The sequence below is a fragment of the Staurois parvus genome, unplaced genomic scaffold (assembly GCF_062004578.1).
Source record: "Staurois parvus isolate SC_StPar_1 unplaced genomic scaffold, SC_StPar_1.0 ptg000105l, whole genome shotgun sequence".
Classification (NCBI taxonomy): Eukaryota; Metazoa; Chordata; class Amphibia; order Anura; family Ranidae; genus Staurois; species Staurois parvus.
In genome coordinates this window covers 6682878-6698124 of record NW_028317901.1, presented here as the reverse complement: position 1 = coordinate 6698124, position 15247 = coordinate 6682878, and the positions used below count along the sequence as shown (strand labels likewise).

The 15247-nt window shown below is 38.8% G+C and overlaps 1 protein-coding gene across 4 annotated transcripts in view; it reads left to right on the top strand.

Moving 5' to 3' along the window:
* ACSBG1 (acyl-CoA synthetase bubblegum family member 1) overlaps positions 1-15246 on the top strand; it is a 78544-nt gene extending 63298 nt beyond the window's left edge. For all 4 annotated transcript variants that reach the window (XM_089671453.1, XM_089671454.1, XM_089671455.1 and 1 more), the window contains 3 exons: positions 2264-2403; positions 2475-2721; positions 12036-15246. In XM_089671453.1, coding sequence (XP_089527579.1) covers positions 2264-2403; positions 2475-2721; positions 12036-12112 — 464 coding nt within the window. In that variant the 3' untranslated portion in view covers positions 12113-15246. The remainder of the gene's footprint in view (positions 1-2263; positions 2404-2474; positions 2722-12035) is intronic.
* The last annotated feature ends 1 nt before the right edge of the window (position 15247 follows it).

The window sequence follows — 15247 nt, the reverse complement described above, 5'->3', positions numbered from 1 at the left end:
TCCTAAAGCATGCTCTACATACTTCTGTTGATCATTGTTATAAGCTGTTGAAACTGCAGATACAACATAAAGGGCACCTGGTTTATATAAAGTACACAAAGACATTCCATTTAGGGGCATGTTGGGAAAATAGGGATCATACAGAAAACTGCATTTGCAGGATTGTTTCTGATATTCACACAGTTGAGGTCCAAAGGCATACAGCTATTTCCTATTATAATCACCGACAGCTGGATTGGGTGACAATCATCTTTCCCTCTAAGCATACCATAAGTTGCAACAAGGCTTCTTGCATTTTGAAGATGGTGTAGGCGTAGGATATGGTGTCAGACTTACATGTACATAGATATTCTATGATAATAAATACAATGTATATACATATATAATATACAAACACATGTACAGACCTCAATATGGTAAAAAGCTACATGTGCACAGATGTACTCCTCCTCTGCTATTCTATTCAAAAGCAAATGCAAATGGTAGCTTTACAACTCCCAAGCCATATGCTACAACGACTAAAGAATGAATTTCACCAGCAGATTATTGTAATTGTAGGCCAAATGAAGTTTTAATTGTTTACTATAATACAAAATGCCTTACATAATTCATCAGTCCTAGTGTTAAAAAAAAACCACACATGCCTAATTGTAAAGGTTTTTACCAAATTTGTGTGTTTTGTGTATTTATACATACAGTGCCTTGAAAAAGTATTCATACCCCTTGAAATTTTCCACATTTTGTCATGTTACAAGCAAAAATGTAAATGTAATTTATTTTTTTGGGATAGTCCAACACAAAGTGGCACATAATTGTGAAGTGGAAGGAAAAAGATAAATGGTTTACAACATTTTTTACAAATAAATCTGTGAAAAGTGTGGCGTGCATTTGTATTCAGCCCCCCTGAGTCAATATTTTGTCTTTTTGGGGATGTCTCTACCAGCTTTGCACATCTAGAGAGTAAAATTGTTGCCCATTCTTCTTTGCAAAATAGCTCAAGCTCTGTCAGATTAGATGGAGAGTGTCTGTGAACAGCAATTTTCAAATCTTGCCACAGATTCTCAATTTGATTTAGGTCTGGACTTTGACTGGGCAATTCTAACACATGAATATGCTTTGATCTAAACCATTCCATTGTAGCTCTGGCTGTATGTTTAAGGTTGTTGTCCTGCTCTAACCTCCGCTCCAGTCTCAAGTTTTTTGCAGACTCCAACAGGTTTTCTTCTAAGATTGACCTGTATTTGGCTCCATCCATCTTCTTATTAACTCTGACCAGCTTTCCTGTACCTGCTGAAGAAAAGCATCCCCACAACATGCTGCTGCCACCATGTTTCACGGTGGGGATGGTGTGTTTAGAGTGATGTACAGTGTTAGTTCTCTGCCATACATAGCATTTTGCATTTAGGCCAAAAGGTCAGATTTGTGGAGTGCACAACTAATAGCTGTCCTGTGGAAAGATTCTCCCATCTGAGCTGTGGATCTCTGCAGCTCCTCCAGAGTTACCATGGGCCTCTTGGCTGCTTCTCTAATTAATACTTTCCTTGCCTGGCCTGTCAGTTTAGGGAGCTGGCCATGTCTTGGTAGATTTGCAGTTGTGTCATACTTTCCTTTTTCGGAGGATGGATTGAACAGTGCTCCCTGAGATGTTTGAGGTTGGGATAATTTTTTATAACCTAACCCTGCTTTAAACTTCTCCACAACTTTATCCCTGACCTGCCTGGTGTGTTCCTTGGCCTTCATGATGCTGTTTGTTCACTAATGTTTTATAACAAACCTCTGAAGGCTTCACAGAACAGCTGTATTTATACTGAAATTAAATTACATACAGGTGGACTTTATTTTCTAAATAGGAGACTTCTGAAGGCAATTGGTTCCACTAGATTTTAGTTAGGAGTATCAGGGTAAAGAGGGCTGAGTACAAACGCACACCACACTTTTCAAACATTTATTTGTGACAAATTTTGAAAAACATTTATCATTTTCCTTCCACTTCACAATTATGTGCCATTTTGTGTTGGTCTATCACATAAAATCCCAATAAAAACCATTTATATTTTTGGATGTAACATGACAAAATGTGTAAAATTTCAAGGGGTATGAATACATTTTTCAAGGCACTGTACACAAAAACTTATATACAGTATGTATAATAGCTATATACATATAAGCCTGACAGGACATCCACTTTTTTTGTAGTATTATAAATTTTATAATAGCAAATAAAGCATATATTCTGTATAATAAATGTATGTTCTGCCCACAGAGCTAATCATCACTGCAGGTGGAGAGAATGTACCACCCATCCCTATAGAAGATGCCATTAAAGGAAAAATATCTATTGTGAGCAATGCAGTGCTTATTGGCGACAGGAGGAAATTTCTGTCAATGCTTCTTACGCTGAAGGTATTATATGTTTTTGCAGCTTACTATAGTTACTTATGATGCACAGTACATCATATTATTCTTCTCTCTAGTGCACAGTAGACCCAGAAAGCATGGAGCCCACTGATAATCTGACCCAGGAAGCAGTCCGGTTTTGTAATGATGTTGGCAGTAAGGCCACAACAGTGACCGAGATTGTGGGACAGAAGGACCAGGCTGCTTATAGAGCAATTCAGGAGGGTATAGACAAGGTCAACAGTGAAGCGGTGTCAAATGCCCAGCGTATTCAGAAGTGGGCAGTCCTACCCAAGGATTTTTCAATATCAGGAGGTGAAATGGGTGAGTGAAACGCATTATACGATCTTACACTGGGCAACTTGTTATGGTTTGTAATAAATACCCCCCCCCCATCACAGATTAAAAAAAAATAAAAATAGGATTTCTGCATTCAACATAAAATCCGTTTCTTTGGGACACAGGGCGATTTTCACTAGGCATACCTAGAGGAGGACTGGCCTCTGAGAAACAAAGACAGCACAAGATAAACCTTCTCGCTAGCAGCATGCTTCAGTTTTGTAGGAAAGCAGTACTGAGAGCATGATCAAAAACACAGGGGGATGGGAGTTGTATCCCTCACTGAAATCCAAGAAAAGGGTTTTACAGTGAGTTCAAATCCTAATTTATTTAGGGAAACCGTACATCCAACTTAGGGGTGGGCAACCAGCAAACTAATGCCAACAGAAACAAAAACAATAGCAAACTGGGAACTGCTAGCAGCTCAATAGCTGCCTGAAGGATCTACACTGAAGCTGGCATCAGATGAGTTTGCAACCTCCACCTGGTAGAATGAAAATTGTGAGAACAGAGTTTTTGCGTTAAAAGAAAAGAAAAAAAAGAAAAAAAAAAAAAGCGCAAGAAAAACACATGACCAATAAATCCTATGTAACTCTTCACACTGGTCAGTTGCAGGCCCATTGCGTATTTCAAAGTCCTGCCTGCTACATGTTTAGTACGGTAAAAAGAAAAAAGCACCATAATCGCACTTCCCCATTGAAATGAATGAAAACCGCCTCAAAATTGTGGCAAAAACGTACCCTGTGGTTGTGTTTTTGATGCATTTTTGAGTCACATGTCCATTTTTAACAAGTGAAAACCACATATGCGTTTTTACCATGTTTTTGCATTGAGTAGTGTGAAAGTAGCCCAAGCCTTGCATTGGGAATTGATTCACAATGCCAAAAGAGCCAGACACACTCACAACCAATGAAGTAAATCTTGACAGGAGCAACTGATCCTACAGACCCAGCTTGAAGCTGGAACCTGAACCACCCAAAGTGGAATGAGACCCAAATGACCTAACATGATTTATCCAGGTTGTACAACACCTCAACTTACCTGATCCCACCACAGATCAATATCTGGAAAGTAAAGGCTGATAGATCATACTCTCACCTTGCCAAGGCAAGGACTACAAGGAAGTAGAAGTACCTAAAAGAAATCCAAAGGGTCTTTTCGCTTCCTGAGAATACGGTGAGAACCAAAGTTTGATCCTTCTGCATCATAGGAGAGACAAGTGGGGAGCAGTACATGGGAACCCTCTACAAAAGGTCTTAAGCAAGGGGATAGGTCAGCATACTAACCAATAGCATAGAAGAGGCTGGATTTGACAATGCTGAAATCAAGTTTTAACCTATTTGTACGAAGAAAGACACCCGCTAAGGGCACTATCCTTCCTATCTTGAGCACCATAAATCCTCAGATTTAAAGATGCTCCTGACTCAGCAAATCCAACAATCTGTCAGCACACATGATCAACAGTCAGGAGCCTTAGCAGGTCAACTACATTCACCTTTTTCCATCTAGAACAAGGAGGATTACCAGAAAGCTCCCCTCTGAAGGCTGGAAGGCAGACAAGGAAGGAACATTAGAAGAGGAAGGGCCTGGACCTGAGCACAGAAAGACCCAAAGCCTGTTTATCATGCAGCTGAACCAGGGTATCGGGGTGTTTGTAACACAGGTCCTGGAATGCACAAGGACAGAAGGATCAACCCCCTCCCCCAATCCGGATGTAACCATTTGGGAAACTATGTCCATCCCGGAAAAGAGGACAGCTAACAGGAAAGAACATAAGGATTTGCCCATGTCAGGATCCGAACTTGCAGCTTAGTGATAGGTGATGATGCACTAATATTAATGATAATTGAAACCCTCAGTCCAGGTTCACACTATCCATTGCAAATTACATGCATAATGTCTGTGCGGTGCGATTTGAGCCATACACTTTGTATGTCTCAAATCACATCCGCACCAAAAAGGTGCAGGACCCTTTTTTAAATACGCACCTGAATTGCATCATATAGTTGTTCTCATCCATGCGATGCCAGACATCACTTTTTAACATTGACACCCACACCAGATCACATGAACACGATACGACTGCAATGGAAACACACAGGATTCGCAGTGTTTCCCGCACTGGTGTGAACCAGGTCTTATTGTGTGAAAAAACATAAATCACTTATATACCATAAATACATAAATAAATGCATAACTTCTAGTGCATTACTACATGTGCAAACAAAAGCTCAATATATGGATCAGTTCACAAAGTCCACACTGTATGCGTGGTTATCCAACACCGCAATTATACACGTGCTGCTTGTTAACTTCGTACAATAAAGTGAACTACATTCACCTGTTTTTATCTAGAACAAGGAGGATTACCAGACAGCCCCCTCTCTGAAGGCTGGAAGGCAGACAAGGAAGGAACATTAGAAGAGGAAGGGCCTAAACCTGGGCACAGAAAGGCCAAATTCACAAAAAGAACATTGGGGAACTGGAGAAAGTACAGAGAAGGGCAACCAAACTGATAAGAGGCATGGAGGAGCTCAACTATGAGGAAAGATTAGAGGAACTGAATTTATTCTCTCTTGAGAAGAGGAGATTAACCCCCCTGGCGGTATTCCCGAGTGTAGCTCGGGGTTAACTTTCAGAACCAGAAGCGGTAACCCCAAGCTACATTTGGGATTACTCTGCAGCGTTGCTCAGGGATTCCCTCCAGCACTTAGCTTGTCCTGCACTCCAGCGATGTCCCCCCTGCAGCATCCTCTGGCCGATGCCGGCATCTGGGTTCCGTTCCCTGCAAGCATCGGGACGTACGGGGGACGGAACCGGCTATAATTTAAAAAAATTATAAAGTGACATTCACTCAATACACTAAAATCTCATAGTATAACATTACTATATCAAACCATTTCACATACATTTTTTCCCTAGTGCTTTGTCCTGTGCCCTGCCTCCATTTTTACCGTTCTTTCTGCCTGGAAACTGAGAAACATCCATGGCGTCCAAAAAGCGTCCCTTTAGGTCAAAAGCGATTTTAGACCAGCTAGAATACAGCGATAGTAAATTAGAACCACTTGCAGAATTGAGTGATAATAATTTGTGGGGAAATTCGTCATCAGACACTGAAAACAATTCTGCGACTAAGCTCAGCAATGTGCGAACTTGGCACTATATTTCAAATTTCAGTGTTTTTGGTTTGATTACATTATTGTATTAAATTATCTTTTCATGATTATTTATTATATTATAATTTATGATTTCATGTTTCAAATTTTATCATAGCCAGGATGTTTAGACTCTTGTTCGGACAGATTGCAGTGAGTGATTCCTAAGAATTACAGGCCTACAATAAAAAAAAAACGTATTTCCATGCAAAAAAATGTACCGCTTTGAGCACAGAAATATTGACATAACCATACCACTAGGGAGGTTAAGGGGGGATATGATCAACATGTATAAATACATCAGTAGTTCATATAGTTAACTCGGTGTAGAGTTATTCACCCTGAGGTCATTACATAGGACAAGGGGGCACTCTTTACGTCTGGAGGAAAATAAATTTAATCTCCAAACAAGGAAAGGTATCTTCACAGTAAGAGCTGTGAAAATGTGGAATAGACTCCCTGAAGAGTTGATTCTGACCAGCTCAGTGGATTGCTTTAAAAAAGGCCTGGGTTATTTCCTAGATACACAGAATATAACTGGATACTAACATTTATAGGTAAAGTTGATCCAGGGAATATCCAATTGCCTCTCGGGGGATCAGGAAGGAATTTTTTCCCCTGCAGGAGCAAATTGGATCATGCTTTGCTGGGTTTTTTGCCTTCCTCTGGATCGACTGTGGGTGTAGGATTATAATTTTTTTTTTTTTGGGTGAAGTGGATGGATTTTTGTCTTTTTTCAGCCAGACTGTGTAAAAGAGCTACCTCTGTGCTCAGAGAACTCTCAACTCCAGATTTATATCATAATGCGTATATATGACATTCCATCTAGATTCCACCAACTCTGGATGGAATGTCATATATATACGCATTGTAATAAAATTTGGAGGTGAGAGTTCAGTGAGCACAGAGGTGGCACTTTATTGTGTGAAGTTAACAAGCAGTACGTGTAAAATTTTGGTAGTGGATAATCACGCATACAGTGTGGACTTTGTGAATTGATCCATATATTGAGCTTTATGTTTGCACATTTAGTAGTGCACTAGAAGTTATATATTTATGAATTGATGGTATAGAAGAGATTTATACATTTTTCACACAATAAGGGTTGCAATTATCATTAATTACAGTACAGCATCACCTATCACAATCTTGCATCTCATTAAATGTGGGAACACATTATGATGCAAGCAGCAGATATTTAAAGAGATACACACCTAGTTCACTTGTATTCATGTCACATTAAATGAATAGCACAACCACTTAGTTTTTAGGTAGCACAGGAGTTTTAATATAGAATTCCGTATATGAACTTGACGCAGCAAAATTTCCATTTACTTCTAAATGGTAGTGGCACATCAGTGAACAGATCCAAAGCAAGAGACCCACCAAGGAAATGATCCAGCGAAGTAGAAGATACCATCTCCTTAATCACCAGGCCATATACTGGAAGAGGTAAATTCTCCAAAGATAGGATCTTAGAATCATGATACTATTAAAAATAGTATCATGATTCTGTCTGAAGAGACATCATCCCTTTGAAGACCGTGCACATCAGGTGCTCTTTGGACACAGGGTCAGCAGACCAGCACTTTAATCAGTGTAAAATGGGAAACAAGCTAAAATGCTTCCAGCAGTCCATCACAGATGAAGCTTAAGGCTTTAGCCATCTGCTTCACTCACTATCAGCAAAAGATCCATTGCTGAAGTGGAGATATTTCTTTCAGGAAATTTTTGATCATTCCATCATGGTTTGAGAAAAAAGTCACCGCCAAAATGGAACAAAGGGCAGGGCCCTCCAGTGAGAGCTCGGGTTTAATGAGGGTTTCAAACTGCTAGTAGAATCTATGAATGCCCACTACTGCCCTAGTGGCTTCCCTGTAAAGGTGGGCTGTACTAGAGACCCCAAGGCAGAGGAATTGGCTCCACCTAGCTAGGGAGGATTCCAAGGATGGGGTAGACTCTATAATTATAGGAATCTAAACCAAAAAAACACTGTGCGCTACCACAAACCTAATCAATACAGACAAAACTATATTGAGATTACAATGAGTAAAAAACATAAGTGCAGCAAAACACAAATGTGTTTCCACACCATAAATATGGATTAACCCAAAAAACGTGTTGCGCTGCTCAAACAAAAATCTATGTAAAATGTAAATATAAATGCTCCACCCAGAACTGAAAAATGTGCCAAAACAAATCAACCCATTCAACAAATATTAATTGCATATCTTAACTAATACTGTATATACAGTTGTGTTCAAAATAATAGCAGTGTGTTGAAAAAAGTGAATAAAGCTCAAAATCCTTCTAATAGCTTTTATTTCCATAAACTAATCCATGATCCCTGGTATGCGATAAATAGGCCCAACACCGTAGTATGAGAAACATCCCCATATCATGATGCTTGCACAACCATGCTTCACTGTCTTCACAGTGTACTGTGGCTTGAATTCAGTGTTTGGGGGTCGTCTGACAAACTGTCTCCAGCCACTAGACCCAAAAAGAACAATCTTACTTTCATCAGTCCACAAAATGTTGCACCATTTCTCTGTAGGCCAGTCAATCTGCTCTTTGGCAAATTGTAACCTCTTCAGCACGTCTTTTTTTCAACAGTGGTACTTTGCGGGGGCTTCTTGCAGATAGCTTGGCTTCACATAGGTGTCTTCTAATTGTAACAGTACTCACAGGTAACTTTACACCTTCTTTGATCTTCCTGGAGCTGATTGTTGGCTGAGTCCTTGCCATTTTGGCTATTCTTCTATCCATTCGAATGGTAGTTTTTCGCTTTCTTCCACGTCTTTCAGGTTTTGGTTGCCATTTTAAAGCATTTGCGATCATTTTAGCTGAGCAGCCTATCATTTTCTGCACTTCTTTATATGTTTTCCCCTCTCCAATCAACTTTTTAATCATTGTTCTTCTGAACAATGTCTGGAACAACCCATTTTCCTCAGAATTGCAGAGAGAAATGCACTGTAACCAGCATGTACAACATTTGCTGCCTTCCTTCCTTAAATAAGGGCAATAATTGCCACCGGTTTTTCAAAGAATGAATGACCTCACTAATAGAACTCCACACTGCTATTATTTTGAACATGCCTCTTTCAATTAGTGATTCAATTATACAGAATCAGCAGCATGCATGTCATGACTGTTGGGTCTGTTGGATTTCTATTACTCTACTACACCTGCTAGTAAATTATTTGCCTTGTAGAAATATCATTTCTACCAAAAACAGTGATTGATCAGGTTAGTGATGTCTGACTGCTATTATTTTGAACACAACTGTATATAAAAAAACATTTACTTTACTCCACGCAAAATTCAAAATTCCACAAATATCTATAATGCCAGTGAAATGCGTATATAGCATGAAAAATAAAACAAAAATTGAATAATAAAAAAAATTATCGTGATCCACCCAAAAATGAGCAATGTTCCAAATGCAAAGTTGAAATAAAAATAAGTGAAACTTATAAAAGTCCTTTCACCAGTCCTTATAACAGTGAAATATTTCTGTTATCCACTCTGGTGTGAACTTCTGTATGTCACTTCAAAATGAAAATGCTCCTCCATCACCAGATATGCCCGCTCACCTAGGTACTGAACCTATATAAACAATACAGGTCAAAAACTGTTATAATATACTTCACTGTTAAAAGGGCTGTCATTTCTTTCACCTGTTTTTATTTCAAGATTGCATTTGAGACGTTATCCATTTTAGGTGGAGCACATTATTATTATTAATATTATTCCGTTTTTGTTTTATTTGTCATGCTATATACAGTTCAATAGCATTATAGATATTTGTGAACTTATCACAGTTTATTGAAGGTGGAGCACTTAAATTTTTGGGTGAAGTAAAGTATGATTTGTTTTTTTTATACATATATTTGTTAAGATATGCATGTTTGTTGAATGGGTTTATTTATTTTTTGGCAAATTATTTAATCAGTTTTGGATGGAGGGAGAGAAAGAGAGAGTTGTGTTTAAGCAGCACGTTTTTTGGTTAGTTCCTATAATTATAGGGTAATAGGTAACCAGTAGAAAGCAGGAATTTGAAATGTGCCCAAAAAACCAACAAATAAGATAGTTCTCAGCCTACCCACACGGTGAGTCGTCAGAGACAGGTCAAACACTGAGGCAATGCCAAGGACACTGCACCTGAAAAGGACTGTGGATTTCTTTTTACCAGAATGGGGTCTGTAGTGTGTAAGCGCCTTATGCAAAATCCAGTGGCCACAGGTCATTTCCAGGCTAGCCAGTAGCATCCAGTGGGGCCCAGACACAGCACTCCAAAGGCTATGCTGACAAAAGTCATTGAAACTAGCTCTAGCAGTCATGCAGAGAAATCTTGAATGAAGAAAACATAAATGAAGAAAGAAGTCTAGCAAAAAGTAGGGTAGCCTTTAACAGCGCTAAAGAAAAGGTGTCCATTCTCCTAAGACACTAGCAAAAAATGAAGCATGCTTGGAGTGGGAGGGGCTATGCTGAGCTTGCTTTGTTTGCCTCCTGTAGGTATTAGTACACTGCTCAAAAAAATTAAAGGAACACTTTTTAATCAGAGTATAGCATCAAGTGAGTTAAACTCCTGGGATATTGATCTGGTCAGTTAAGTAGCAGAGGGGGTTGTTAATCGGTTTCAGCTGCTTTGGATGCACTAGATTGACAATGAGATGACGCCCAAAACAGGAATGGTTTTACATGTGGAGGCCACTGAAATTTTTTTCCTTACTCATCTTTTCTGTTTTTCACTAGTTTTGCATTTGGCTAGGGTCAGTTTCACTACTGCTAGCATGAGGCCATACCTGGACAGAGTTTTACAGGTAGACCAACTCCTTCAGGATGGCACTTCAGTATGTGCCATTGCCAGTAGGTTTCGGGATGAAATCTTTGGCCCATGTCGGTGCAGTGAGTCCTGGAGTCCTCCTGGTGCACGACAATGCCCGGCCTCATGTGGCAAGAGTATGCAGGAAGTTCCTGGAGGGTGAAGGAATTGATACCATTGAATGGCCCACACGCTCGCCTGACCTAAATCCAATAGAACACCTCTGGGATATCATGTTTTGGTCCTTCCGACGCCGCCAGGTTGCACCTCAGACTGTCCAGGAGCTCAGTGATGCCCTGGTCCAGATCTGGGAAGAAATACTGCAGCACACCCATCCACTGTCTCATTATGAGCATGCCCCGACATTCTCGGGCATGCATACAAGCGCACGAGGGCCATACAAACTACTGCGTGCCTGCTGCATTTTTTCACTTCAGTTTTCGGAGTATCTTTGAATTCAGTCCTCTGTAGGTTGATAATTTTCATTTCCATCAAATGATGGGGCATACTTAAGTTCCTAACACATTACCCAGTCCATATCAGTATAGATATCCAGCATGATATTTTTTCCCATTGAGATCTGATGTGTTTTCAAAGTGTTCCTTAATTTTTTTGAGAAGTGTATAAACCAAAGGTGAAAGACTTCCTATGTCCCTAAATGGGTGAGAAAGAAAAAAAAAAAAATGACAGGCAATGCATGCTTCATAAGCCTCGGTCCAACCATGTAGAAATGGCCTGCAACTATTAAAAGTGGGGTCTTCATTTTGGTTAGAGAAGGAAAAGGTTTAAACCTCCTATAAGTTTTTATTTCAATCTGTGTCCCTAACCATGTGAAGATCAGAAAGGGAAGAGAAATCTAAAATTTTAGAATGATCACCAAAACCAAAGCAGAGGTGAAATCTCTCAGCAGCGACACCTATATTGGTGACATATACTGCCTCCAGTTGTATTGCTGGAACAGGATGTGAGAAGAAATCTCTTGAATGCAGAGACCACAATAACAATCTGAAGGTTATAACCCCTTCTCACCCTAATAACTAGGAAAAAAAAATCAGTTTTGCCTGGGGTTTCACTTTGATAAACCCACAGCTTTGGCCAAACTTCTCTGAAAGCCCTGTCCATCTAGTGAAATTAACTTGTGTATCTTTCCCTTAGTTTTTTGTTTTTTTTTTTTTAATTACTGCAAATTTACTGAGCAACACAATTTGCTATTTATCCTGTATGTATAACAGAAAATGCAAACTGCTGGCTTTTTATAAGTATTAATTCACAAAGAAAACTATTCAGGTGTCTGATGACATTTTCTGTTGTTTTAGGGCCAACAATGAAAATTAAACGGCATGCCATTCTGGAAAAGTACAAAGATGTGGTAGAAACCTTTTACTCAGGATAAAACAAAATATATAGCACCACCTCCAATTTGAATTAGTCGGCCCTTTAAAGTTCAGGTCTGAAGAACAGTGTCCATGATCTGACTCAAAGTTCAACAATCATAATTAATAGTGAGCTTCCTGAAATATTATCGATAGGTGGAAATGTGTTAGAACATAACCCTTCTCCATTAAAATGTCCACATTAGTATCTAGTGTCCCCCATTATATAGACTGCAGCATATACAATCCTCCTACATTGTATTTTGCCTGACAACCATATTTAACTATAGGAGGGTACATGGTTCTGACTCAGGCATCACTATCCTTTGTAATATTTGTATAATCTTGGAGCAATCAGTGATGAAATACAATGTGCCTTACAACTATAGTCTATTTTTTCCAAAAAAGCATTTTTTTAACTTTTAATATTTGTACCATTTAGTACTAAACATTTGTCGGTCTTAAGACTCTTTGTCCTGTTCTAAGCTACAGGTACCTGCATACTCTGCTGCTGAATGCTGGTACTTTGGTCCATACATGTTGTAGGAAATGCTTCTAGCTATTCACAATTTATATAAAAAAGGTCATCTCTAGTATGATAGATAACCATAGCTACCCATTTACACATAGAGAACCATAACTACCCATTTTTAGTGTTTATCTTCTGTGCAAACAAAACATCCGTGTGCCATTTCATCCATTTTTCTCCAGTATATCCTACTAAAGTAATAAGTGACATAAAACAATACCTCAAGTTAAACAAAGTTACTCTTTGCTTCAGTGATACTTGGATAACGTGATATTCCATCACTTTCCATTTCTTATGTAATTAGCAAACAAGAACAACACCTTCCTTAGAACTCTAATGCTGGCAAAAAAAATAACCAGAAAAATATGGTTGTTTAATTTTATTGCCAGCATTAAAAGTTCCCAGGAAGGCGCTCTTCCTGTTTATTAACCACTTCAATACCGGGCACTTTTACCCCCTTCCTGCCCAGGCCAATTTTCAGGTTTCAGCGCTCTCACACTTTGAATGACAATTGCGCGGTCATGCAACACTGTACCCAAACTAAAATGTTATAATTTTGTTCACACTAGAACTTTCTTTTGGTGGTATTTAATCACAACTGGGGTTTTATTTATTGCTAAAGTAACAAAAAACACATTTTTCACATTTTTCTTTGTTTCTGTTATATACGTTTGCAAATAAATAATTGTTCTTCATAAATTTAGGCCAAGATGTATTCTGCTACATTTGGTGAAAATAACCTAAATCAGTGTTTATTATTTAGTCTGTAAGAAAGTTTTTGAAGTAGTAATTTTTTTGTCATAACTGTTTGGAAAATGAAGAAATTAAAAAAAATTATTTTCACAAATTTTTTTTTTTTTTTTTTTTAACATACTGTCACCAGAGCAGTACAGCATCAGCATATAACTGGTGTGGAGGTGATCAGGGACACTGACTGGTGACATTACGAAAAAAAAATATATATATTTATTAAATTTTTTCTTTTTCATATTGCACTATGACCAAAGTAGTATAATGTTACCTTAGTAACATTGTATTACTTTGGGGAAGTGATCAGTATATTTTTTTTTTTAACAATTGCTTATAGCAAAGAATTATTTTCCTATAAGCAAGCATTTAACTGAATGATATTAATTCAATTTTTTTTTTTGTGATTAGCTGTGATTGGCTACAGCTAATCACATGACACAGATGGGCTGTAATTGGCCCAGCCTGTGCATATGATCACTGTGACCATTCACAGCTAGACACACTTGCATACAATGGATGGCATGAAAGGAAGCCATCCATTGTATACAACTGTCATGTGACTTAATGTGATTGGTCACAGCAGGTCACATGGTACTGGTAACGGGATCGGTACACAGATCTGTCATCAGCTGTGTCCGAGGTACACGGCCGGCGACAGATTTCGCCACAGCATGGCCCTGCGGGCACGCGCAAAGCACAATATAGGAAGGACGTTATATGACACCTTCCTGGACGGACGAAGTGTTCGCCCGGCCGTCATTTGACCATAGGCCGGGCAGCAAGTGGTTAATTACATAAAGTGATGGAATGTCACATTAAACAATTGTTCACAGATCCAAATGATTAGTTTAGTACAAAGAATTTCTGGAAGATGCCGTTTCATTGAAATATTCCTCACCTCAAACAATCATATCTCTGTGTGTATGGTCAGCATTAGTGAATTTAGCTGCATTTTCCAAGTAATCACAGTTGTTTTCATTTACAAATGCTTTATGCGAACAGCTTACAAGCAGCACCTCATTTGCTATATTGCACCAACTATGTTTTATTATTCAAGGTGTTCAGTATCAGTCACTGGAATGATAAAGTGTATGTAAACAAAAATGTAATATATTGCGGCTGACTAATCCTTAAATGTGATGGCTACAACCGTTTTCTTTAATGACTTGACTGTTCAGTTCAAAGCATAAGCACACCTGTAACTGACAATTATCATTTATGACAGGCCTTGAATGTAACTGGGAAAAATGTTTAATTGGTAGGTTTTGTTTGATTTTAAAAAGTGCTAGCTGGAGTTCAGCTTTAATTTGTTGTCACTTAAAGGGGAACTAAAACCTCCTAGTCCTTTCAGCCAAGGAAGCTGCCATCCTAGCCTCTGTTTGATCTGCAACTACCATGATGCTGCACATGCGATCAGTTATGATTCCAGCCATTTGCTGGTTTGACAGTTTGGTTGAGAACACAAGCAAGTGTGACTCCCAGCGTGTCAGGAATGTGACTGTTTTTTTAAACTGTTACAATCGGTAGGTTTAGTTCTGCTTTACAGCCCATCAAAATCTAATAGTCCATCCTACACTACACTTGCCAAACAATGCTGCTCTCCAAGGGTGTCTCCATTGCTCCTCCGAAGATAGAAGAGCCACCCTAAGACAGGAAATCTGTTACTGGCCAGATCACTAGATGAAAAATAAGAGGGGGGGTTGGGAGAGGGGGAAAGCTTACAATCAGACACATAATGCATCCACTACATCTAAAGATTTGGAAAGCTGCAATAAAATTACATTTTTGTTTTTAGGTTTAGATATAAGTGTGATATATAGATATTTGTTTTTTTAAGAATGTGTTTACTTTTCAATAAAATTCAACCACCTCTGAG